Source organism: Lepidochelys kempii, chromosome 1, assembly GCF_965140265.1.
Source record: "Lepidochelys kempii isolate rLepKem1 chromosome 1, rLepKem1.hap2, whole genome shotgun sequence".
NCBI lineage: Eukaryota > Metazoa > Chordata > Testudines > Cheloniidae > Lepidochelys > Lepidochelys kempii.
Window position 1 is genome coordinate 301,145,005 of NC_133256.1, and position 26,108 is coordinate 301,171,112.

At 45.3% G+C, this 26,108-nt stretch overlaps 2 protein-coding genes across 7 annotated transcripts in view; one reads left to right on the forward strand and one right to left on the reverse strand.

Annotated features, from left to right (window-relative positions):
• Positions 1-2,284, reverse strand: part of DOCK4 (dedicator of cytokinesis 4) — a 434,135-nt gene extending 431,851 nt beyond the window's left edge. For 2 of the 5 annotated variants that reach the window (XM_073328104.1, XM_073328103.1), the window contains exon 1: positions 2,059-2,283. In XM_073328104.1, the coding sequence (XP_073184205.1) occupies positions 2,059-2,095 (37 nt within the window). In that variant the 5' untranslated portion in view covers positions 2,096-2,283. Of the gene's footprint in view, positions 1-2,058 lie in introns of all 5 variants that reach the window. The other 3 variants (XM_073328106.1, XM_073328105.1, XR_012156797.1) reach the window with 2 other exon arrangements.
• A 205-nt stretch (positions 2,285-2,489) lies between these two features.
• Positions 2,490-26,108, forward strand: part of ZNF277 (zinc finger protein 277) — an 88,438-nt gene continuing 64,819 nt past the window's right edge. For both annotated transcript variants that reach the window (XM_073328108.1, XM_073328109.1), the window contains exon 1: positions 2,490-2,575. In XM_073328108.1, coding sequence (XP_073184209.1) covers positions 2,533-2,575 — 43 coding nt within the window. In that variant the 5' untranslated portion in view covers positions 2,490-2,532. The remainder of the gene's footprint in view (positions 2,576-26,108) is intronic.

The following is a 26,108-nucleotide window of genomic DNA, read 5'->3' on the forward strand; positions in this document are numbered from 1 at the left end:
CTCAATCAAGACTTACTAGCACAGAAAAATGTGACTGAAGGATACTAGTTAATTGTTCAGCAGCCACAGGCTAATTATTCAAGTAACGGGGGGAATGATTTTGTTTTGAGTTTTATCGGTGGGGGGAGTAGATAAAAAAGCAGATTACTAACAATCATTTTTTCAGATTGTAAACAACAAAAAGAAAGATATGCTTCAGCTGTGCAATATTCTCCTTCACTCAACAACAAAAAATGAGGGGAGTGCTGCAGCTTGAAATACTTGACTGGTAATATCCTACATGCCATTCCAGGAAATCCCAGAGTGGATTTTAAGCCTCTGCCCATCCTCATAAAGAAAGCGGACTGGAGGACTAATCGATATCTAGCAACCCAGCTGTGACCTGGCACATAAAGAACTCAAGAAAATAAATTATAGAGATCATCAGTGGGATTTAACATTTGGAAGACAGCAACATCTGGGATCAACTCCAAATGGAACATAGTCACATTGAATGAGTCTTGGCTCCTGTACTAATTGTTAAACAGAGAGACATTACGCACACACAAAGACAAAGTCTTTACGTTCCTCGTGGATTTTCCATAACATACACAACTCAATGTACAAATATAACCTGGATATACAGACAGTTTCTTGCAATGCCAATGATCTGCGAAGGAACTCAATTACATTTGTGTGAAATGGTAGCTATTGTCCAGGACGAGTCACCAAAGCCGATCAAGTATTAGTGGTTTTAATAGATGGTGTCAAAAACTACAATGAGTCTTTTTAATCACTTCATAAGTCAGTTTAATGGGCTCCAGAGTCCTGCCCTCAGGCGGAGCTGAACAAATAATAACCGAGTGCAAATGACTTCCACGAATGTCACTTTGTTTTGTTTTTACTAAAAAAAAAAAAAAACCACACACACAAACAAAAAATCCCAAACCCCACACACCATATGAAAATAAAATAGATTTTTTTTCAACATTTATACAGTAAGCTTTTTTTTTTAATAAAAAGTGTTATAGATACGATAGTGGGTTATTTCCCTATCAAATTGCTAGGATTTGAAAATTGTTTTATTGTTGTTAGGACTGTTTATATAGCTGGCAGAAAATCTTATCCCTTCCAAAAAGTATCAGGGTGATCAGGCTGAATTCAATAGTTGAAAAGGAAAATATGCGTTTTAAGTATGCAACTAAGAGGAGGGGGCAGAGAGAAAGAGGAGGAAACGTTCCCTATTCTGTAACTGGGGCCGAGGTAAAAAAAAGAGATGAGAAAACCCAGATTAATCAGTCAAATATCTAACGTCCTTTGTTGTTCACCTTTCGAATAGGACGATGCTACGCTGTCTCTCCTCCTCACAAACAGGATCCTGAACTTCAAGAACTGAAGCACATTTCCCTGCCTCTGTGTAATCCAGACCTTTATAAACTCAATTTCACAGCCAAACAAAACGTTAGCATAGGAAGTAAACTACTGTCCTGATTAAACACTGTACACACACACACACACACAACAAACAAAAACACATACAACTGCGGACTGGTGCCTGTCTCGAAAGATGGCAGTAGCTTAAACTGAGCGTGCCCGTTAAGCAGAATACCCATTTTTAAACAATTGTGTGGTTTTCTCTCCCCCTCTCCTCCCTCCGGTGTTGAGGCTAGTGGGAAGAGGAGTCTCCCGGCGGGGCTGTTTTACTGAGATGCTGTTCAATCCTCACAGACTCTTTGCAGAGGTGATCAGGCTTTACGGAGACTTACGCTTTCCAACTGTTTTTTTGTTCATAACACAACCCCCCCCCCCCACACACACACACACACACACACATTTTCAATCTCTGCAGCTATTCGTTGCACGGGGGGGCGGGGGGGAGGAAAGGGGTGTGATGACAGGAATCCATTCCCTCCCTCCCCACCTGACACATGAACCAGCAGCGTCCGCTCGCAAACTCCTCGGACAGCGGCAGAACCACAGGCATGCCCCCACCCGGGAGCTTCGGGGCGGGTTCCAGTCTTATCGCCACCTGGACCAGCCCCACCACGGCAAGGCACCAGTGCCAGCGGCCCCACTCACCCACGCCGTATTTCTCGTGCTCTGTAGGGATCCACATGCTCTCAGCGTGGTTCTGTCCCTCGGCGAACAATGAGAGCGGCAGCGCCCAGCCAACCCCTCTGCCCAGCGCCGCCGCCGCCGCTGCCGCTGCTCGGCGGGGCTCAGCCGCGCTGCTCGGGCTCCAGCCGAGAAGTCATTGTTGTGATTGACTCAGCCCCGCTCCCCCGCCGGCCACTCACAGCGGCCGCCCGCCTCCCCTGCCCCGCTGCTTGCCGGGAAGCGTAGTTTCCCCGCGGAGTACAGCGGCAGGGGGGCGGGGCCCAACCATAGCCCTGCCCCCTTCTAGCGCCCGCTTCCTTGGAGCCGGGAAACTGCAAGTCCTGATGAGCTCCGCGTTCTGGAGGTGGGGCTGGAGCCCTCAAGGCTCTTTCCTATTGGTTTAGGCGCCGTTCCAATGCGTGCACGTCACTCTTGGGTCCATCTGCGAACCGTGGCATGGCAGCTTCCTCAGGCGTCGGCGCTGCGGCCGACAGAGGCGGTGAGTATGGTGCGCTCCTGAGTGTCGGGTCGGGACCCCTTCTCCTGTTCAAGCGCCCTGTCCCTTCTACTGCGTCTAGGTGCTTACAGGGAAAGCGTGAGTGGGACCGCAGCAGACCTTTGTTGGGGGTCCCTGGGCCAAGTTAGACCTGATCTCTGTCCCAGAGCCTTATCATCATTGCTTATTAATGGTATCGGGGGTAGCCGTGTTAGTCTGTATCTACAAAACCAACAAGGAGTCCGGTGGCACCTTAAAGACTAACAGATTTATTTGGGATAAGCTTTCGCGGGTAAAAAACACTTCTTTACCCACGAAAGCTTATGCCCAAATAAATCTGTTAGTCTTTAAGGTGCTACCAGGCTCCTTGTTGTACTTATTATTTCTTCATCACAACATGTTGCAAAGGTAGGCAAGCAAAGAATATGAAAACAGCTGCAGTCTGTAGCACAACTGGCAATATGCTGTTCAGAAAGCATGCCAGAGAATGGATGCTTAACTGAAAAGTACAGAAAAAAATAATAATTTCTAATGCTACAACAGGTAATGTGCATAGAAACCCTGCCAATCTTGATCTTGCTAACTATATATTTAAGAAAACACACTATGAAAGGTTGATGCTAACAGAGTGAGAAATCAGTTCGGTCAGAGCAGGCAGCTTTTAACTCATGTAGTAGAACATTCTATCTTTGTGGCTTTTAAACTTACAGGTACCATTGGCAAGCTTATCCTCCACCTATCACAGCACATATATAGCTTGCCTAAACACAAAAGCTGTATCACATTATATATACTGGTAGTTAAGGCGATGCATTCCTCTTTCCCCCCTACACAAACCCAACCCCTAGTATGGATGCACTTGTATTGGTTAAAAGCTGCATTATATCAGTATAGTTATTACTGCAAAGGAAGGGGAATAAGCTGTACTGCTATAAGGCCCCTTTATAGTGGTATAACTGCATCCACACTAGGTGTTGTACCAATATAACAATTTGAGTGGGGGGAAAAACATACCCCTAACCAAAGTAGTTATATTGTTACCAAAACTGCATGTAGACCAGGCCTAAAAGCCAGACAGCACTCTGGTAAAAGGAGAGTTAGCCTGAAATCTCTGGTGTGGAAGAGGTCTAAAGCCACTTACCGTACTGCAGAGTAAGTTTGTTCCCACTGGGGTTCGGAGATCTAACCTAGATTTTTTTTCTGTTTATTGTAAGTTATTTTCTCATGGTGAAGTCAAAGTACCCTGACTCCTCCAATGAAGAGTTGTTTTGTTTTTAACAGCAATGCTTTGTGTTCAGGACTTTCAGTCTTTCAGATGCACTGCAGTTTGTCTTTCTCAAACATTCATAGGTATCACTGAAAATGGCTGCTTCTGCCCAGTATAGAAAGCCTGAGAACTGTGACAGGACCCAACTGCACCTTTGACCCCTCCTGGTCTCTTTGAGTGTGTCCCTACCTCCCCTAAGGTCTCAGGCCTTCAGCCATTACCTTTCTTGGAGTGGAATCACACAGTTCTCCCACTCTCAGATTGGGCCTAGGGCAGCAGTCACCTGCTATTCACTGTGGTTTCCTCAGAAAGTCTGATTTAGACTCAGATCTTGCCATTCTGTTCCTTCAATCCCAGCTGACTTTTCACCACCTTTGACTCATTCCTGAAACCCTCCCCACATCCTGCCACTACTTCTCTCTCAGCATAATATCTTGCTGATTTCTTTCAAGAGAAGATTGTCAAGATGAACATAAGAATGGCCATACTGGATCAGACCAAAGATCCATCTAGCCCAATATCCTGTCTTCCGACAGTAGCCAATGCCAGGTGCCTTTGAGGGAATGAACAGAACAGATAATCAAGTGATCCTTTCCTTGTCGCTGATTCCCAGCTTCTGACAAACAGAGGTTAGGGACACCCATCCTGGCTAATAGCCAATGATGCACCTATCCTCCAGGAATTCATCTAGTTCTTTTTGAACCCTATTATAGTCTTGGCCTTCTCAAAATCCCTTGGCAAAGAGGTCCAGAGGTTGACTGTGCTTTGTGTGAGGAAATACTTCCTTTTGTTTGTTTTAAACCTGCAGCCTGTTAATTTCATTTGGTGACCTTTAGTTCTTGTGTTAGGAGGAGGAGTAAATAACACTTCCTTATTTACTTTCTTCATGCCAGTCATGATTTGATAGACCTTATTCCCCCCTTAGTTGTCTCTTTTCCAAGCTGAAAAGTTCTAGTTTTATTAATCTCTCCTCGTACAGAAGCTTCCATACCCCTAGTAATTTTTGTAGCCCTTTTCTGAACCTTTTCCAATTCCATTATATCTTTTTTTTGAGATGGGGTGACCACATCCTGAATATTGCATGCAGATGTGGGCGTACCATGGATTTATACAGTGGCAATATGATATTTTCTGTCTTATTATCTATCCCTTTCTTAATGATTCCCAACATTCTGTTCATATTCTGTTGACTGCTGCTGCACGTTGAGGGGATGTTTTCAGAGAACTATCCACAATGATGCCAAGATCTCTTTCCTGAGTGGTAACAGCTAATTTAGAACACATCGTTTTATATGTGTAGTTGGGATTATGGTTTCCAATGTGCAGTATGTTGGATTTATCAACATTGAATTTCATCTCTCATTTTCTTGCCCAGTCACCTAGTTTTGAGAGATCCTTTTGTAGCTCTTTGCAGTCTGCCTGGGACTTAACTATCTTGAGTAGTTTTGTATCATCTGCAAATTTTGCCATCTCCCTGTTTATCTCTTTTTCCAGATCATTTATGAATATGTTGAAAAGGACTGGGCCCAGTACAGACCCCTGGGGGACACCACTATTTACCTCTCTCCATTCTGAAAACTGACCATTTATTTCTACCCTTTGTTTCCTGTCTTTTAACTGGTTACCAATTCACGAGAGGACCTTCGTGACAGCCTGTGACATGACCTTCCCTCTCCCCTCGACTCTCCTTCCTTCCTTGCTTTTTTCTCCCTCCCATCCCAACTCTGTCCTCCTCCATGGTCACAGATGCAAAAGTTTCCAATCTGTTCTCCTGTTCTAACCCCTCTACTTCGCCCAGTAACCCCATTTCATCTCCTGATCTCCTTTGAACCCATTCTCATCCCCTCCCTTACTTTTCTTGTTAACCTCTCCTCTGACTCTTCCTCTCACAATACAAACATGCTTTAGTATCACCCATCTTTAAAGAACCCACCATCGACCCCACTTGCCTCTTCAGCTACCACTTCATCTCCCTTTCATTTCTAAACTCATTGAACATGCTGTTTATAATTGCTGTCTGGAGCTACTCTACTCCACTTCCATCCTGCAACATCTCCAATCTGACTTCTATCCCTTGCTCTCAACTAAGAACTCAACATTCACACTGAAGTCACTAATGATCTCCTCTTAGCCAAATCTGAGAATCAGTCAGAGGCTGGGCACTCCAGAAGGAAGCTCTGAGGACTCCAGCGTTGGAATGTATCTATTGTTAACCTGTAAAGAGAGAGCAGGGCCTGCAGAAGCCTAGAAGCAACTGTTTGTGTTGCCGAAGGCTGGTGGATTTGGGGCATTTCCGCCCAGTATAGCACAGACAAGACTTCCTCATGCTAAGGGCAGTTGGTAGCGAGGTGTCTCTCAACCCTGGGTACTCCCAAGAAGCATCACACCATGATTCCTACAAAAGACTTGACTCTACTGCCACTGCTTATCATTCTGACCAATATTGTCTCATTGTTTCCTTGTAGTCCCTTGTCAGTCTATCTATATCTGTCTCTTGTCTAAAGTCTTGTATTTAGCCTCTGCCCTAAGGGGCTTACAGTCTATCTTTTTTTCTTCAGGGTTTGTGATCGTGCTAATCATGACTCTAGCATAGTGGGGTCCTGAGCCAGGATTAGGGCTCATAGGTGCTATGATAACACAAATAAAAATATACTGAGATTGGTAACTGGTAACCAAACTGCCTTCTTAAAGCAAACTATTTATATAGAACCAATTGACTTGAGAAAACAGATCTTAAAAAGAATAAACTAAACTGTCCACATGCTTGCCTTTCCTAAGACTTACTATTCCCTGGATCCAGGGAAAGCTCCAACTCGTTCAGGCTCCTCTGCAGACTGTCAACCTGTCCTCCTGACAGTTGACACCTCCCTTCTCTCCTGAGAAGGGCTTTTTATCTGTTTAATGTTCTTTTGATCTTTTCATTCCAAGCACTGGCAGAACAGCTGTGTCACTTTGTTGGAGACAGGATATAGAATGCTCAAAGCTAATAGCTTCCCACGCTTTCTTTCAAGTGTGTGCCTGAATGTTCTTATCTGGGATCGCTGTGTTACATTCCTGTTTGTTCTTCCAGTAGCCCCCTTTTTCCTCTATTCTTTTCCCACAAATCCTTTAATTCTACTTATCCCGATCTCTTACCTTCCCCGATGCCCTTTATTCTTTTCTCTCTCTCCTCCCCCAGTACTTTCCTCTTATGCCCCTTTTAAAACAAAACTGCTACACTCTCTCCTCCCTCAGCTGTCCGACCTGGGTTCCACATCTCCTCTCTATTTCCTCCCTTCATACACACTTTCTGCCACTCCATGTTCCCACTTTGCTCTTCCTCCCTCACCTCCTCCTCCCCCTCCCACACACACACATCTTCTGCCACTTCCAGTTCCTATGTATCTCCCCACCATGGGCGGCGCATGACTCCTGCATTTGGGGAGGTTGGGTGAAAGTGCCAGAAGCTCCCTAGAAGTGATGGGAGAGGGGAGGGCTCAGGTGCAGGCAGAGCAGGATTAGGGGGACAGACGGATAATAGGGGTTAGTGGCACAGAATGTGGTGGGTTGGGTGGGACAGAAACATCTATGCACTGGTCAGGGTGAGTGGGGACAACCTGGGGAGGGGGATTGGATGGTCAGTGGCTGAAATTAGGGGAAACTGGTACAGGTTTCTCCTCTTCTCTTTAGAAACCTCTAGCCCCCACTCCTGGGCTACACACTATAGGCCCATTCTGACAACCACTTTCTTTTCCCAGCAACCATCATGCCTTTCTGGCTGACCGTCTCACCTCACTTCCCCAAGTCTCCCAACCCCTGTCTGCTTGGATCCTTCCAACCTGCTGCGGAGGGGTGCAAGGAGGGCTCCTTCCTCTCCCAGTGTGCACAATGTGTGTGGGCGTAAGAAATAGTGACTTTTTTTTCTCACTGGTGAGAAATTCACTCAGTGAGCTGCATAAAACATTGCAGCTATTCTGATGGGTCTTTGCCTTGGGCAAACAACTGTCACTTTTTTGTGGGGTCATTAGAACTCTGATGAATAACATCTGATGGAAGGTGAAACATCCAGAGGACCCAAGCCCCTTGCCCTGTGCATTTGAATGCTGATGGATTTTAAATTGCTGTACCCAAAGCGCCCCAAAAATGCCCTGTTAAGGTCCTGTGACATCATAATTTACCCAGACTCCTGGTGAACACTCCAAATGTTCTTAATTGTTTAAACATCATTACTGGTGCCATGTGGGATTCTTAGTAGAGCTCTGCGCGGAATTATTTTTTTATCCCACTCTTGTCCTACCCCACAATAGTCACTCCTACCCGCTCCTGCATTGTTTCTTGCAATATTATCCTGCTCCCACCAGCAAAAACCTGAGATCCCGGCAAATCCCACAAGAGAGACAGATTGCCCCATGCTACTAAAAAAAAAAAAAAATTAAAAAAAAAGGTTGGTTTATTTATTTTTATATATATATTATATATAATTAATAAAAATGTAATTCAAACACAATTTTACCACTAAAAGAATAAAACAAATCTTGCTTAAGCCATGTGAAAAAACCTTTAATTCCTGTTATAATAGACATCAAATCTCTTTCTATCCCTCGCTTAAATTTTAAGTATTAAAACCTTTATTTAAAAAAAAAAAGAATTTCAGCAATGTAAAGCAAGTTTTTCTATTTGTGACAGACTGATGGAAGATTTTGTGTTTTCCCACAAATTACAGCCTGTTTTATTCCCCCACCCAATCCCACCCTCAAGAAAGTACATTTATCTGCTCCAGCTATGGCAATTATGGCAGCAGGTCCCGCACAACCCACAGGATCCCAGTCCCACTGCAGAGCGCTAATCTTAAGGATCCAAAATGCTATTGACTCTGTGGGAACTTCTCTTATTTCTGTGCCTGCATCTCATTCAGTTTAAAGCGTTTCCAAACTTTTACCTTTCTCAGCCTCCTTCTTGAGAAGGGAGACAGACCAGTGCCCTCCTACCTATAGCCTCTGTTAGAACCTTTCAGGACACTGGTTTGGTACAGTGGTATATGTTAACAATTATAACCAGCAACATTTAGTGATCGCTGCTGAAATAGGTTTACTAATTAACTTAAATACAGTAGGCTGTATATTATTAAAGTAATATAATTACAGAAATGGACCTTTAAAAATATTGCACTTTCTTTATATTAAACTAGTTCATATATTTTTTCAAAAGCCTTTTAAAATTATTTATAGGAATCTAGTAAAGTCTTCTTACGTTATTACCTGCTGAACACACTGACCTTTATAGAGGACTGAAAGCAGGTTTAATAGAGTAGAAACTGATTGGTTTAACAAATCCCTTTTCTATGTGGAGTTGTGTCAAAATACCAGCATCATCTTCTTAAATAAATGTTTGTTACAGTAACAGAATTTTAGTGCAACAAGGCTAGTTTACATTCTTCCACAATGTGTTTTTTGTATAACTGAATGAGTGACAGGAGAACTTAGTGAGACTAAATATTTCAATAGACTATGTAATGGATTATTTTACTTTGTGAAACAAGTCTGTATTGTCTATGATCCCACCATAATTCTACAGATAATTGTATAGCATGAATGTGTGTTGTATCTGCTCTGATGACATGCCTGAATAAAACAATGGGGGATCTCCTCGCACCTTAGCATGTATGCATAATTCCCATTAACGTTAGGCACAGACTGGTCTCAACTGGCTTTTTCACAGAACATAACAAACAGTTCGAAAGCTCTAAGAATTTAAAGTATAACCGTAGCTTAAAAAATAAACTGTAAGTCAACTATCCTTCTAACTATAATATCTTAAATATCTATTAATGGACATGCAATCTGGGACATTCTTATTAGCGATTCAGTTGCTTCAGGTCTTCACTTCACTTCTGTTACCTACCATACAGTAGTTCCTGAACAACAAGGACAGTAGGGTTGCCAGGTGTCGGGTTTTTGACCAGAACACCTGGTCAAAAAGGGACCCTGGCGCCTCCGGTCAACACTGCTGACCAGGTCGCTAAAGGTCCAGTTGGCGGCACAGCAGGGCTGGCAGGCTCCCTGCCCAGCTTCACACGGCTCCCAGGAAGCAGCCGGCATGTCTGACTCCTACGTGAAGGGGCGGTCAGGGAGGCTCCGCAAGCTGCCCCGCCCACAGGCGCCACTCCAGGAACCGCGGCCAATGGGAGCTGTGGGGGTGGCGCGTGGGGGCAGCAGGTAGAGCCCCCTGGCTGTGCCTCTGCCTAGGCGATGGAGGGACATGTTGCCATTTCCCAGGCGCCACTTGAGGTCAGCACTGCCCGGCGCCCACACCCTGAACCTCCTCCTGCACCTCAATCCCCGCCGCATTTTGGAAACCCCCTCCCACATCCAAACTCACTCCCGGAGCCTGCACCTAACCCACACCCCTGCCCCAGCCCCCTCCTGCACTCCAAAGCACTCATCCCCAGCCCCACCCCAGAGCGCGCACCCCCAGCCAGAGCCCTCAGCTCCTCCCGCACTGCTGCCCTGAGCCCCTTCCTGCACTCTGACCCCCTCATCCCCAGCACAGAGTCCCCCCCTGCACCCCAAAACCCCCAGCCCCATCCCAGAGCCCGCATCCCCAACCAGAGCTCTCATCCCTTCCTGCACCCCAACCCCCTGCCCATGCCTGGTGAAAATGAGCGAGGGTGTGAGAGAGCGAGCAATGGAGGAAGGGGAGATGGAGTGAGCAGGGATGGGCCCTCAGAGAAGGGGCAAGGCAGAGCAGGGGTGGGGCCTCTGGGAAGGGGTGGGGCAGGGCAAGAGTGTTCGGTTTTCTGCAATTAAATAGTTGGCAACTCTAAAGGAGAGAGAATCTGTCATGGATATTTTTCAAATTACAGGCTGCTGATTCATGTGTGATTTAACTGCACTAACGGAATCAATAATAGCTAACAATATGTATTCTTTCTAACTTTTAGTAGAATTCTCTCTCATTACTTGCATAAATGGACAGGCCTAAAGTTGTTAGTTATCCAAAAAAACTCTTTTTAAAAAGTAATTATTTTTAAAATCTAGAAAATATTTTTTGGGGGAGGAGTCTTATTAAAGATTTTGTGTGTTTGTTTTTACATGTAATATAGGAGCTTTTTTATGTTAGTTGGACTCCACAAAACACATTTTCAACCTTACTCCTTACTTAATGGGTTGTTTTGTTTGGGAATTTCCCAGTTTTTTGAGTGAACACCAAAAACGTAAATTTGGCTAGGATCTAAGGGACCCAAAAATTATATAGTGTATAAATGATATATGTTATAAGATCTATTAAAAATGAGTTTTTCTCCTTCTGCAAGTCTATATGATGTGGAAGTGAGAGGGAAGTTATACCTGAGTGGGACTGGTGTACAGTGGGGAGAGAGGGGACGAGGACTTTTGTCCACATGGAAAACATTAAATGCTTAAAACCTTAGATCTGGGAAGATTAAAATACTGCATTCTACTACTTTAAGTCAGGCATGCCTCTGTTGGGAGCTGGTCTTGTACTTCTGCACAGTATCCCTTTGAAGTCAGTGGGGCTCATATGTGAGTAAGGGTCCATGTTTATGGGATGTGTTTTTGTTTTGTTTCGGGGGAGAGAAGGATTGGCACCTCAAGCAATAATGTGTTTATTCATTATAACCAATTGAGAATGAAATATATACTATCCCCAGTAACAATGATTACAGTTATAATAGTTTGAATCCGTCAATAGTTTGAGTAGTAATACTATGCTACATAATTTGTAATAACAAAAGCTCTGGTTATTCTGCACAGTAACACAAAGCATCAGTTCTTGAAATGTACAAAACTTCTAAAAGATTTTGTCTGCAATAACAGTAGGAGCATAGACTTATACAAAGTGCTACATAAGAATGCAAAGCCTTCTTCCAGTAATGCATTCCATCAGTTATGCGATACTGTATCATGCAGGGAACCTTTCCTGACCCAGCTTGTGATCACTTTATGCCCTGAAGTATAAAGAAAAACACGTGTACTGTAGAATCTCAACAATACTCACCCCTGTTAATTCATATACAAAATAAAAGCGATCTCACCACATTTTATCAAAGATTTAATAGGAGAGGGCTATAATGAGGTCTCACATTAATACTTCATTACTGTTACAAAGTCTGATACAGTTATGAAAGCTAAAGTATACTTGTGAAGTAAATGAATGAACTACACTCTGCATTATGCTTGGGTATTTTTGATTGGCTTTGTTCACTAGAATGGGCTCCAGCTCATTAGTATGAAACAGTGATGCTCATCTTTAAATGTTAGAGCTAGAAGAGGTACAGGAGTTGGAGATCATGTCTGATCACGGATACTGGAGTGTAGCTTCCTAATCTATAATTCTTCTTCGAGTGCTTGTGTAACTCACACACCTCCTGGGTGTGGGATTCTGTCCCATCTAGTGGCACTGAGACCACTTAAAGAGAGAGATAAAATTAGTCTGCTCTACAGCCTTAGCTAACAGCCAGCTGGCTTTTAGCTAATGCAGTAGAGGCTTATGCACTAAGCTCCAAAGATCCCCGGTTCGATCCCACCTGCTGACGACCGGGGTCTTTCGGCATTACGCTTGCATATGTCGATTCCATTCTAGGTATGCACACGCCCACATGTGTGGTCATCGGAGATTTTTGCCTTAGTGGTACTCGTAGGATTGGCTGTGGCACCCTCTGGAGTGCCATGCTCATGCCACGGTATATCATGCCAGCGGCCCTATGCCCTCTCAGTTTCTTCTTATCGCCCGTGGTGGTTAGTTGGAGTGCTTTCCTTGCATAGGTAAGAGCTAGTGGTTTTTTCTCTGTGAACTTCATGCCTTAGGGCCTTTGTACATAGTTTGGTTACAGTAGTGGTTAAGTAGTTGTTAAATGTTTGTTAGTTAGGGTCCCAGCGTGGACTTTGCCCCAGGTAGGGCATGCCCCAGTCTCCCAGGTTTAAGCCCTGCTCTGACTGCAACAGGACATGGCTGTGAGTGACCCCCATAGCAGCTGTCTTAAGTGCTTGGGGGAGTCGCACGTTAAGGATCAGTGCCGGATTTGTAAGACCATTCGGCCCCGCACCAAGAAGGAGAGGGCTATCCGCCTCAGGGTCTCCTAATGGAGTATGCCCTCTGCCCGGCTTCTGGCCGTCCAGGCATTTCGTTCGGAGTGCTTCGGCCTATGTGTGCAGTGCGCCGTTAGCATCCGGCTCCTTCTGGCACTGTTTGACATTGTCGGTGCTGAAGAAGAAAGCTAAGAAGCGCTCCCCAGCACCAAGCAAGAAGGCCTAAGGGTCGTCGACCAAAGTACCCAGGCCTGGCTGCCAGGTTACTCCAGAACCAAGTGATCGTGCCTCCATGGTTGGGGCTCCCAGCCCCCTTTAAAGGTCCGCCACCGACTCCTGGGAGCGGTATGGGACCCACACCCCTGCCTGCACCATCATCCTTCCAGGCTCCCCAGGTGCCGAGAGAACACAGTTCACCTCTAGCTCCATTGATGACTCTGGTGCTGCAGGACTCAGCTATGGCTCCCCAAGAGGAAAAGCCAGCCACTAAGACCCCTCAAGGGACAGGGGAACACTGCCAGTCGCTGGACAGGAAGTGACTATCCTCTCCGCCGCATTGAGGGTCCCAGGACAAGTCCAAGACATGTCATCAGTCGCCAAGACCACATCAAGATTCCCTTGGCATTACTCACCGGTACGGGGTTGGCGCTCCCCATACTACTCCTGGCACAGCTCATCCTCTCATCAGTCGTCCTCCAGACGTCGGTCCCGACTGCCTGCTCAGCGGGAGCATTCCCCATCTTGGCACTGGTCTCCCCGGTACTGACAACAGTTTCCCCCGTCTGGTCAGTGGTCATCAATAGCCATGAGCAGCGAACAGACACAGTCATCAACGGCCCCTCCCTGGTTGCTGGAAGGTAATTCCTCCAGCACGGAGGGCCAGTTGAGACCACCACCCAGGTCCCATCGGCAAGATTGGCTGCCAGAACCTGCACTGTTGTCTGCGGCACTGCAGTGGCAGCACAGCCAGTGGCCAGCACAGTGGCCTTATTGGAGCACATGGCGCGTACCAGTCAGGACGATGCCTCCTTTTCAGCGCACCTCGGTTGCTATGTCGGAGCATCAACCAGTGGCACTGGGCTTGGTTCCACAGGCCTGTTCGGAGACCAGAGTGGAGGCACTTGGGCCCACCCTGAAGCCTCCATCCCCAGTGGCAGTTGATGCCCCGGGACCTCCCCTAGCAATCCAATCTTGACAATTTTGGGTGACGAACTCTCAGGCCCTGTTGGGCAGATATAACTTTAACCTCTGGGATGGTCTTAAAAAATTCCAGGAGTCCCTCCTGCAGGGTCTAGCTCAAGAGTTCGGCACCTTGGTGGAGGAGGGTACTGCAGCGGACAGATGATCTCTGCAGATGGCCTGGGACGCAGCAAACTTGACAGCTCAGGGGGTCGCTTCAGCAATTGTGTTGCCGTGCAGCGCCTGGCTCCAAACGACGGCCCTCTTCCTAGAGATGCAGACGTCCATTCAAGACCTCCCTTTCAACAGGGTTGGTCTTTTCTCTGAGCAGACGGATGCCATGCTGCACGGGTTGAAGCACACTGGAGCCACCTTATGCTCATTGGGCATGCACACACCATAGTTGGCTAGAAAGCCCTTCCGGCCGCCCCCGCCACCAAGACCTTGGCAACCTCCCAGGGCTCTGCAAGGAGAAGGGATGTGAGTTTTATGGACGCCCTTCTTCCTCCCACTCGCTTGCACAACCTGGGCCCGCCAAACATCTAAGGGGCCAAAAGCGCTCATTTTGAGGGTGTGCCCAAGAGTGACGCCCCAGTCAGCCACCCAGATCCTTCCTGCCTTTTCCTCAAACACCTCTCTCCCTACTGCTCAGTCTGGTTGCAGGTTACATCAGACCTCTGGGTCCTGGATGTAATAGCTTGGGGCTATTCCCTGCAATTCTTGGCTGCCCCTTCCTCCCACCCCACTCCCATTTCCTCATCCCTCTTCAGGGACCCTTCTCACGAGCAACTCCTTGTTCAGGAGGTCGAAAAGTTCCTGGGTTTGGGGGCTGTGGAGAAGTTTCCTCAGGACATGGAGGGAAGAGGATTCTGCTTCCACTGCTTCCTAATCCCGAAGGCCAAAGGGGGCATAAGACCCATCCTGGACCTGCGTTGCCTCAACAAGTCTCTCAAGAAGTTGAAGTTTTGCATAGTCTCTCTGGCCTCCATCATCCCTTCCCTGGATCTGGGAGACTGGTATGCTGCTCTCGACTCAAAGGATGCTTACTTTCACATCTCCATATTGTGACTCAGGCTTTTCTGCTTTTCATAATGGCCGGGCACTATTTCCAGTTCATGACATTGCCCTTTGGCCTGTCCTCGGCTCCCAGGGTGTTTATGGACTGCATGGCAGTGATGGCGGCTTACCTGAGATGTTGAGGGGTCCAGATCTTCCCGTATCTCAATGACAGGCTCATCAAGTGCATGTCCCCAGGGCAGATGTAAAGGAGCTTCGATCTGGTGGGTTCCACCAGCAGCAACCTGGGCCTGCTAATACAAAAAAGACCATGTTAATGCCAGTCCAACACATAGAGTTTATCTGAGTGGTTCCTTGCAGGCCAGGGCCTTCTTTCCAAAAACGCATTCTCGAGTCGTGTCGGACCTGATCTCCCACATAAATAGCCACCCGCTCATCATGGCCCACACGTGCTTTCAGCTGATGGGCCACATGCGCGTACATGGTCAGCCATGCTTGACTTCATCTGCGACCTCTGCAAATGTGTCTGTCTCGGACTATATCCCCTGCAGGCACACAAATGATCATGGTGTCGAGCCATGTCCTCTCGTCCCTGGACTGATGGCTGGATTCCAAGTCAGTGCTGCAAATAGTTCCCTTCATGACCCCATCCCTGTCACTTACCCTGGTCTTGGATGCATTGGATCTGGGCTGGGGAGCCCATTTGGGTGAGCTCAGCACTCAGGGCCAGTGGTTTCAACATGACTTAGCCCTTCATATCAACGTCAGGGAGCTCAGAGCGGTTCGCTTGGCCTGCCAGGTGTTTTTGCCTACCTGGAAGGCAAGGTAGTGTAGGTCCTGATGGACAGTACTGCTGCGATGTATTCTATCAACAAGCAGGGCAGTGCCAGGTTTTTGGCCCTTTGTCAGGAGGTGCTCAGCCTCTGGGACTTTTGTTTGCAGCATGCCATTCATCTGGTAGCCACCCACCTGGCTGGAACCAAGAATGTCGTGGCAGGTCACCTCAGCAGGACCTTCTCGTGTTGCCCCAAATGGTCGCTCCATCCAGAGGTTGTCAGTCTAATCCCCCACAGGTGGGGGACTCCCCAAATGGACCTGTTCATGTCCAAACAGAACAGAAAGTGCCTCATGTTCTGTTCTCTGCAGGGAAGGGATCCCTGTCAGATGCCTTCTTGATTTAGTAGTTGGGAGCGCTGATGTACACCTTCCCATCGATGTCTTTAATCCACAGGGTCCTGCTAAAGGTGAAGCAAGACAAGGCGAACGTCATCCTCATAACCCCAGCATGGCCTCACCAACGCTGGTTTGGCATGCTGTTGAGTCTTTCAGCAGCTATCCCGCTGCAGCTGCCTCTTCGGCCGGATCTGCTGTCTCAGAACCACAGCAATCTGTTGCATCCAAACCTGGCAACGGTGCACCTGACAGCTTGGCTATTGCATGGCTAGGTACTGACAAATGGGAGTGCCCCACTGGTGTCCACTGGGTCCTGCTGGGCAGCAGGAAACCCTCCACCAGGGCTATCTATGTGGCGAAGTAGAAGCGGTTCTCGTGTTGGGCCTCGGATCGACACATTCATGCTGAAGAAGCCTCGCTGCAGGACATTGACTATTTGCTGCACCTTAAGCACCAGTGCCTGTTGCTATCTTCAGCCAGGGTACACCTGGTGGCAATGTTCTCTCTATTTTTTTCATCCATGTGCAGAATAAATGTTATGTGCACCGAGGTAATGTGCAGATGTGCGCCACCAGTAAAAACAAAAAACCTAGATGTAATGTATATTTTTAAAAAAAGTTACCAATAGAGATAATTACTCCAGCCAGGCCAGGTTAGGCATTTTAGAACTCACTACTCAAAGAATTAAATTTAAGTGTAAGAGAGAAATAAAAATTATGAAATGCATAGACAAATCAAAACACTAAAATAACTTTGAAAGAATAAAATTACAGAGCATATATATGCATTGCAGGAAGTACCAAGAAGTAACAACAAACAAAAATAACACAAGTATGTGTTGGGAGGTGAGTGTGAAAGACTGTGTGTGTGTAGACACAGAGACTCTGTGAGTGTGAGTTGGGGAAGTCTGGATATGAGCGGCTCTGCTAATCAACTGTGCAGCACTTCAGTCACTCCTGGGCAGCCACCCAAGCTCGTAGCTTAGAGGGATCGCAGCCTGGTGGCCATTTCGGGTTCCACCCTCCATTTCAAGGCAGGTCGGTCTTTGCCCATCCTATGATGGTGCGGTTCCTGAAAGGTCTGGAGCAACTTTACTTGCATGTCCGGGACCCGGGTTCCCCTGTGAGATCTGAATCTTGTGCTGTCAAGGCTCATGGGTCCCCCCTTTGAGCCCTTGGCTTCCTGCTCCTTCCTCCTTCTTTCCTGGAAGATCTCCTTCTTGGTCGCTATAACTTTGGCCCATAGGGTGTCTGAGATCAGGGCGCTCATGTCGGGGCCGCCTTATATATGGTCCAGCTGCGTCCACACCTGGGTTTTCTGCTGAAGGTTGTTTCCCAGTTTCATACTTGTCAAGACATATACTTTCCAGTCTTTTGTCCAAAGCCCCATGCAACGGATGAAGAATGCAGGCTACATATCCTGGATGTCAGACAGGTGCTGGCCTTCTCCATAGATAGAACAAAGCCATTCCGTAAGTCAGCACAGTTGTTCGTTGCTATCAAAGACAGGATGAAGTGTTGTCCAGTGTCTGCCCAGAGAATCTCATCTTGGATCAGGGCCTGCATCCGCTACTGCTAAGAGCTGGCAAAGGTGCCCCCGCTGGCAATGTGACTGCTCACTCGACTAGGTGTCATCGGCGGTCTTCCTGGTGCAGGTGCCGATCCAAGAAATCTGTCAGGCTGCCACCTGGTCATCCATCCACACGTTCGCATCTCAGTATGTGTTTACCCAGCAAGCTCCAGTATGATGCTGCCTTTGGTAGGGCAATACTGCAAGCTGCAAGGCTGTGAACTCTGAGTTCATCTCCAGGTATACTGCTTCTGAGACACCTAGAATGGAATCAACATGAGCAAGCACTCGAAGAAAAAACAGTTACCTACCTTTTTGTAACTCTTGTTCTTCGAGATGTGTTGCTCATGTCTATTCCATTACCCGCCCTCCTGCCCCTTTGTTGGACTTCTCAGCAAGAAGGAACTGAGAGGGCATAGGGCCAGCGGCGCCTGACATACCGAGGCGTGAGCGTTGCATTTTAGAGGGCGCCACAGCTGACCATACGGGTACCACTAAGGCTAAAATCTCTGACCATCATGCATGTGGGCGCTTGCACACGTAAAATGGAACACACATGAGTAACACATCTCGAAGAACAAGAGTTACAAAAAGGTAGGTAACCATTTTTTCCCATGATCACCATTACCTTCACATTTGGCACCCTCTCATCTTTTGATATAGTAGTTCCTATTTGTAAAATATTAACAGTACATGGTTTTGTTAGTGGCTGAGAGACCCCAAAACTCTCAGATGGTTGCCATCTGTTTTTGTGATGTACTGCAACTGAATTTCTTGAGCTGTTTTGTTACCTCGCTTTTATTTTCTTTTTGATAACTCAGTGTGGTGTGTTTCATCTTCCTTACCTAAACCGTCACTTCCACAGGAATATTTCCCCCTCGTATTTCTTTTAATCTTTCCAAGATTTCTTTGCTTTTGCAAATTACAATAGGTGATACTTGGCTTTGTTTCCAAAAATGAATTTTAAAAGTACACTATGCAGAATAAACCTGTGTCGTCTCCTTGCCCACGTGGCTCATTCGTAGCTTGAAGCTAGCACAGATCCTGTTTAATTCAAAGAACCTTTGAATACAGGTGATACTTATATTTGTGTGCTATTATGTTTTCTTCTTACTAATCTTGCCTTTGTTTAGAAGTGGTAATTCTGGAGAGTCAGCCCATTATTTCAAAAAGATGCAATAGTACTTTCCACTTAATTAAGAAACAAGATTGTAGCAATTTAATGTGTTCCATTTCATTCTTAAATTAGCTCCCTTGGTAAACTACCATAAAATTTAAGAAGTAAAAGAAGCTTTATCAGAATCATTGACACTATACTAATTAGCATGTATATTTAATCAGAACATAGCACAGTGTATAGGATTAATTAGGCTCCATAAATTTCCCCTCTACCAGGGTGAAGTTTACAAATCTAGGATCTCATAGAAATGTGAGGCTGGAAGGGACCTTGACAGGTCATCTAGTTCAGCCCCCTGTACTGAGGCAGGACCAAGTATATTTAGACCATCCCTGAGAGGTGGTTGTCCAACCTGTTCTTAAAAATCTCCAATGACAGGGATTCCACAACCCCCTTGGAAGCCTACTCTAGACTGCTTAACTACCCTTATAGTTAGAGGGTTTTTCCTAATATCTAACCTAAATCTCCCTTGCTACAGATGAAGCCCATTCTCGGCCTACCTTCAGTGGATATAGAGAATAATTGATCACCCTCCTCTTTATAACAGCTTTTAACATACGTGAAGATTGTAACCAGGTCCGCCCTCAGTGTTCCTTTCTCAAGACTACACATGCTCAGTTTTTTTAAGTTTTCCTTGTAGCTCAGGTTTTCTAAACCTTTTGTTACTTTTGTTGCTGTCCTCTGGAATCTCTCCAATTTGTCCACATCTTTCCTGAAGTGTGGCATGCAGAACTGGACACAGTATTCCAGCTGAGGACTCACCAGTGCCTAGTAGAGCAGGATGGTTACCTTCTGGGTGTTACATACAACACTTATGTTAACACATCCCAGAATATTACCCTTTTTTTCAAATGTATACCATTGTTGACTCTTATTCGGTTAGTCATCCTCTGTAACCCCCAGATCCTTTTCTCTGGTACTACTGCCTAGCCAGTTATTCCCAATTTTGTAGTTGTATATTTGATTTTTTTTCCTTCCTAAGTGGAGTATTTGCACTTGTCTTTACTGAATGTCACCTTATTGATTTCAGACAAATGGGAGAATTCATCAAAGTTCTTTTGAATTCGAATCCTGTCATCTAAAGTGCTTGCAAACCCTTCCAGTTTGGAGTCATCTGAACATTTTATAAGCATACTCTCTGCTCCATTATCCAAGTCATTAATGAAAATATTGAACAGTACTGGATCAAGGACTGAACCCTGCAGTACCCCACTAGATATGCCATCCTAGTTTGATAGCAAACATTGATAACTACTCTGAGTACAGTCCTTCAGCCAGTTGTGCATCCACCTTATAGTAATTTCATCTAGACCACATCTCTCTTGTTTTGCTTATCAGAATGTCATGTCACAAGCCTTTATAAAATCAAGATGTCACATCTGCAGCTCCTTCCCTCCCTCCCTCCCTTTTCTCCCCCCCCCCCCCCCCTCCGGGCCAGTAATCCTGTGAAAGAAGGAAATTAGGTTGGTTTAGCATGATTTGTCCTTGACAAATCTATCTCAGCTGTTATTTATTACCCTATTATCCTCTGGCTGCTTACAGACTGATTGTTTAATAATTTATTCCACTATTTTTCCAGGTATCAAAGTTAGGCTGACTGGTCTATAATTCACTGGGTTATTTTTGTTCCCCTGTTTAAAGATAGGTACAATGTCTGCTCTTCGCCAGTCCTCTAGGACCTTACCTGTCTTCCATGAGTTCTCAAAGATAACTGCTAATGGTTTACAGATTGCTTCAGCTAGTTCCTTCAGTATCCTAAAGTTCATTTCCTCAGGCCCTGCAGACCTGAATACATCTAACTTATCTAAATATTCTTTAACGTGTTCTTTCCCTAATTTGTCTTGTTCCTTTTTCTTGTTGTTAATATTAATTTTGTTAATCATCTGGTTGCCATTAACTTTATTAGTGAAGACTGAAGCAAAATAATACTCCTGGGGGAATTCTGCACCAAAAAAATAAAAATTCTGCATATTTTAGTTGTCAAAATAACATTATATAATCACACCAGTTTCAATTATTTTGGTAATTTATTTCAAAATACCTGTCAGCAACTATGTCTGTAACAATACAGACACAAAAATATTCCCTCAGGAGTAAAGAGTTAAAGAAACCCCTGTTTCTCTGCCCCCTCCCGCTCAGAGCCCAGCGGGGGGAGAGGGCAGGGCAGATACCTACACCCTAGCCCCCAGAGCCCAGCTGTGGGCCCCCCTGGCCAGACACTCTTCCCCCTCTTCCCCCAGAGCCCAGCCACAGGGACTCCCCCAGTCCAGAAACCCACATCCAGTGGTGAGCTGGAGCCGGTTCGCACTGGTTCATGCGAACCAGTTGTTAAATTTTGCAGCTGGTTTAGAACCGGTTGTTAAAGGGGTTTGGCAAACTCCAGCCCGCAGGCCACATGTGGCTCGCAGGACCGTCCTGTCCGTCCCGCCTGAGCTGTCAGCTGGAGAGGCTCCCCTGAGAATTTCTACTCACTCTGCGGTACTTTGGCGGCGGGTCCTTCAGTCAGTCTGGGTCTTCAGCGGCATGTCCTTCAGTCGCTCCGGGTCTTCAGCAGCACTGAAGGGCCTGCTGCCAAAGTGCCACCAAAGACTGAAGGAACCGGTTCTTCAGCTTCTGGCAGCTCATCACTGCCCACATCCCTTAATCCCCAGGGATCCAGAGGGAGAAGCAGCCTGCGCACCATCTCCTTCCTTCAGGGTGTGCAGGGTGATGGGCAGTTTCAGTCCCTTAGGGTGGCTGCTGTTTTTTTTGTTTTTTGTTTTTTTGTCTGGTAGTAATGGCTCCTAATGGAGGCAGCAAAGCTGGTTCCTTCTCCTTGTCTCCAGAAACTTCTACAAGCACCCACGGAGGAGAGTTATACCGTGTGATCAGTCAGCTCTTTGCAGACTATACTAGCTGACATAAAGTCCCTCTCTTCCTAGCAGGCTTGTACAGTAGGTGCAGGGCTGGACCTGACCACTCTGTTTCCGCTCTACAACAGACTCCAATACAGTGTATGTGTTGGGGATGGTCTAGAAAAGGGAAAGGATGGATCCTCAGAATTCTGCATCTTCGTGACAGTTTATAACCTGCACCAAAGGCAGACACGCTCCCTGGAGCCCCAAATAGTGGAAGCACAATCCATCTTACCTTTTGGCCACCACACAAGGACAATGGCTATGAAACCAGCATGAGGAGTAATCAAGGTTGCTGTCATTTTGGCACACTGCTATCATTTGCCTTGACTGGGATGCCAATACAGGATTATATATGCTATAAAACAGTAGTGCATCAATATGTGGTATGTCTTTGTTTCACCAAAGTATATAAGTAAGCCACAGAAAATGTTTTTCTTGAGTTTTAGCTTCATCTTGTTTTGCCTGTGATGAAAATGTACAGCCTGGTGTGCTGTCTGTGAATGATTTTCATGGTAGTCTGAAAGTTTTTTGTATCATTACTAATGTTTAATGTTCAGGAATCTCAACCTCCATTTATTTATACCACAAAATATTGCTTGGAAAATCTCCACAATTTTTATCACTAAATGTTAACACGATATACCTGCTGTTTCCTGAAGAAGTCAAGCTAAATTGTTTTAGCATTCCAGTCCATGAGCCATACCAGCTGTAATATTTGTAACTGTCTACCATACTTTGGACAAGTATCGGGAGTAGCCATGTTAGTCTGTAGCCACAAAAACAACAAGGAGTCCGGTGGCACTTTAAAGACTAACAGATTTATTTGGGCATAAGCTTTCGTGGGTAAAAAACCACTTCTTCAGATGCATGGAGTGAAAATTACAGATGCAGGCATTTTGTAATGACACAGGTAGAGAAGGGCGTTACCTCACAAGTGCAGAACCAGTGTTGACAGGGCCAATTCGATCAGGGTGGATGTAGTCCACTCCCAAAAATAGATACTTAGGACAAACAGGCAAGATTCCTCTATCTAGTGAATTTATAAAGTTCAAGAGCAATAAAGAACTATTGTACAACTTACAAAAATATTTATTTCATACTCTGTGACACAGTAGAAAGACATCGATGGAAACTTGACACAGCCTGCAGTGATTATCCCCCATATTTTCAAAACATTGTTAACATTTTGTGCTTTGAAATTGGCGTCTTTCTTGAAAATTATTTTCTAGGTATATTTCTGAAGAATACAAATAAGGTAATATCTGAAATTTATTCAAACCTTTTTGTTCCCTAAACTACAGCAGCAATTATGCTGTACCATAGTGATACACGTCGGTGCATGTTATAATGAACCGCCATTTCCACTCACCGTTTTATCCAGTTTGAATAATGATCATGGAAGATAGATTGATTTGAAACGGTAAAACCAAAAGAGGTGTGAACTTCCTCTCTCTGTTCGCCTCCCCCTGAAAAAGCTCCAGTTGGCTCAGAATGCAGGAGCAGCTGACTTAGAGATCCCCAAGAGCCTACCCCCTCAATGTCTGTTCTCTGCCCTGGTTCTTCATTGAATGCAAAGCCTGAGTCCAGATTTCAGTCTTTGGAGGGTTTTTTAATACCTGAGAGACCATCTCTTGCTCCATGAGCCTGACCCACATACACACACCGGCTGTATTGAGTGAGGAACAATCAAAATGTCAATCACAAGGGCAGTGCAGGAGACAGGGACTTCTCAGCAGCTAGCTCAAAATTGGAACTCACTTCCATAAGAGATTACACCAGCTAAAATAAGTGCCTAAAATGCCAAACTCACATTTTCAATTTAGCTTTCCCACAACAACAGTAGTATTAACAGAGAAAAAAGAAATCCTGCTAATGGGAAAAAGAAAAGGAGAGAGACTGAGACATCTTGTTAACGTGCCTGGATAGGTTGGTGTTATGTGGTGTGAATATCTATATTAATCTTATTGGGGTGTTAGTATGGAAACTGCAAATAATAGGCTTTAGAGGTAGCAATAACAAACAAATTATTCTTTTGGAGAAAATGACACAGCAGTTCCTGAACCAACTGTAAAGAACTCTGTAACCAAGACAGAAGGCATTTGAGGTTTCTGAGTATAATTTTAGTGTGCCTGGGAGGCGAACGCTGCTGGGGAATTGTGGTAAAGGTGTTGGGAAGAAAATGAAAATATTTTCCTGACTATAAGGAACGGATGTTTTCCACTAAGCTCGTAAAAACTAAATGAGGGGTGCAGGGGGAGCTTTGTTAATAACAGCACCTCTCATCCAAGGATGACTAAATATTTCAGAGTTATTAATTTCTGCAATTAATCTTCACAGTTAACTGCCGTTTAAAAAATCAGCAAGTGTTGTTATCCTTATTTAGTACAGGGTTGAGATCCCTGATTCGCCAGTTACAGTAAATGGAAACTGTTGATCCTTGGAACCTCTGAAAATCAGGCCCTAAGGCCTTGATGCAGCAATATAGGCAAGTATGTGACAAACTTGATGCACATAGGAATATCTAGTGCAGGGACTGCTCATAAACTTAGTTAGGCACTTAAATACCATGCTGAATTGGGGCCTGAGGTCACAAAGTGTGTTGGCGGCAGCTGCAGTAATTGAACTCTAGTCCTAACTTCAGTCTCTGGTTTAACCACCAGAGACAGTGTTCTTCTTCAGACAATTTAAAAGTAAATAGATTGCTTTTAAGGGATTGACAAGGTGCTAAACTATTTAATACTGTCCAGACCATGACATCGTTAGTATTTAGTTTGCATGAGGAAGGTCAGCAAGAATCTAAACCATTTTTTTTTTTTAAAGAAAAGAGTGGTTACTTCAATTTTTCTGCAGCACATCAAAAACCAATATGAGCTTGCTTTTGTTGCAAAAGGTAACTTGCGTTCACTTTAACCTGAGCTGTGCATATTCCTTATTATGACGTAGTTGGTGATGCTTGTGCGCTAACTGAGGGATAAACAAGAGGGAACTGTACCACTTTCTGACTAATCGGAAATAAATATAAAAATCAAAAGTAACCAAATTGAGCATGGCGGGGGGAGGGAGAGTCCACATTTTTGGTGTGTAGGATTTTCCTGTCAGGAAACTGGAACTCTGAGTTTCAACTTGGGGTGTTTGCTTGTAATTCTTCCTTTTGGGGGTGTGGGCAATGTTTGCCCACCCATATCACCTCCCCCACTTCAGATAGATACCATAGATGAACACTGCCTTTCCTCTTCTCACCTCTGCACAGTATTCTCAGGTAACATAGGCTCAACATTTGTTTTGGGGTTTTTTGGGGGAGATGGAGAAGTATTGCACAGTTCCTGCATCACTGGTAGGAACCAATATAGGGAAGGGCCAGTGACTCCTCTGTATATCTCCATAATTCTGTCGTCATTTGATCAGATTTATTGAATTCTGAAAACATACATGATTCTTTACAAAGATATTGTCACAAGCAGGATATGGGCAGTCTGGCCTAGCAGGTGGAACTAGGAGTCAGGCCTGGTGGTCAGAGCCCAAGCCAGGAAGCAGGAGTCGAAGCTGGGAGTCAAAAGTGAGCTGAGATGCAGGTCTGTCACTATGATTGACAGAGATGTATCTCATTGCACAGACACTTCCTGGAATTCCTCCTGGGCTGAAATAGGGTTTGTGGACCAATCAGGGACCATGAGGGAAGCAGTCAGTCCAACCTTCTGAGTGGGTACTTCCTGTACTATTTATCTCCCAGAGGGTTTCTGTGACCATGCATGTGGCCCTACCATAGCTATCAGGTAGTGGCACAGAGATACTGGTTGTCACCCAGACCCAGGTTTCAGTCCCATCCTTGCATAACCTTGATGATAAGTTGCCTCATGAATTTACAATGTAAGGGTCCAAACTTGCAAAACTCTTATGGACATGAATAACCTTACTTACCTGAATAGACCCATTTAATTTAATGGGACTGGAATATTCAAGTAGGTAAAGTTATTCACATCCATAAGTTGTTTGCAAGTTTGGGCCCTAAAATAAACAAGGTAAACAATAGCCAGACCTAAAACCAAAGTTCAAGAAGAGGACAGCTGTGGAGAGATTATTTGGAAAAAAGAAGGTAAGTAATGTTTATCGAAGAGTGATTGCAGCCCCTATTCTGGCTCCTGTTGGATATGTTGTTATATTTTTGGTTGCACTTTTCCCCTCACCTGTTCATCTATGCACTCCCTATCCGCGGCCCCACAAAGTCACGGGA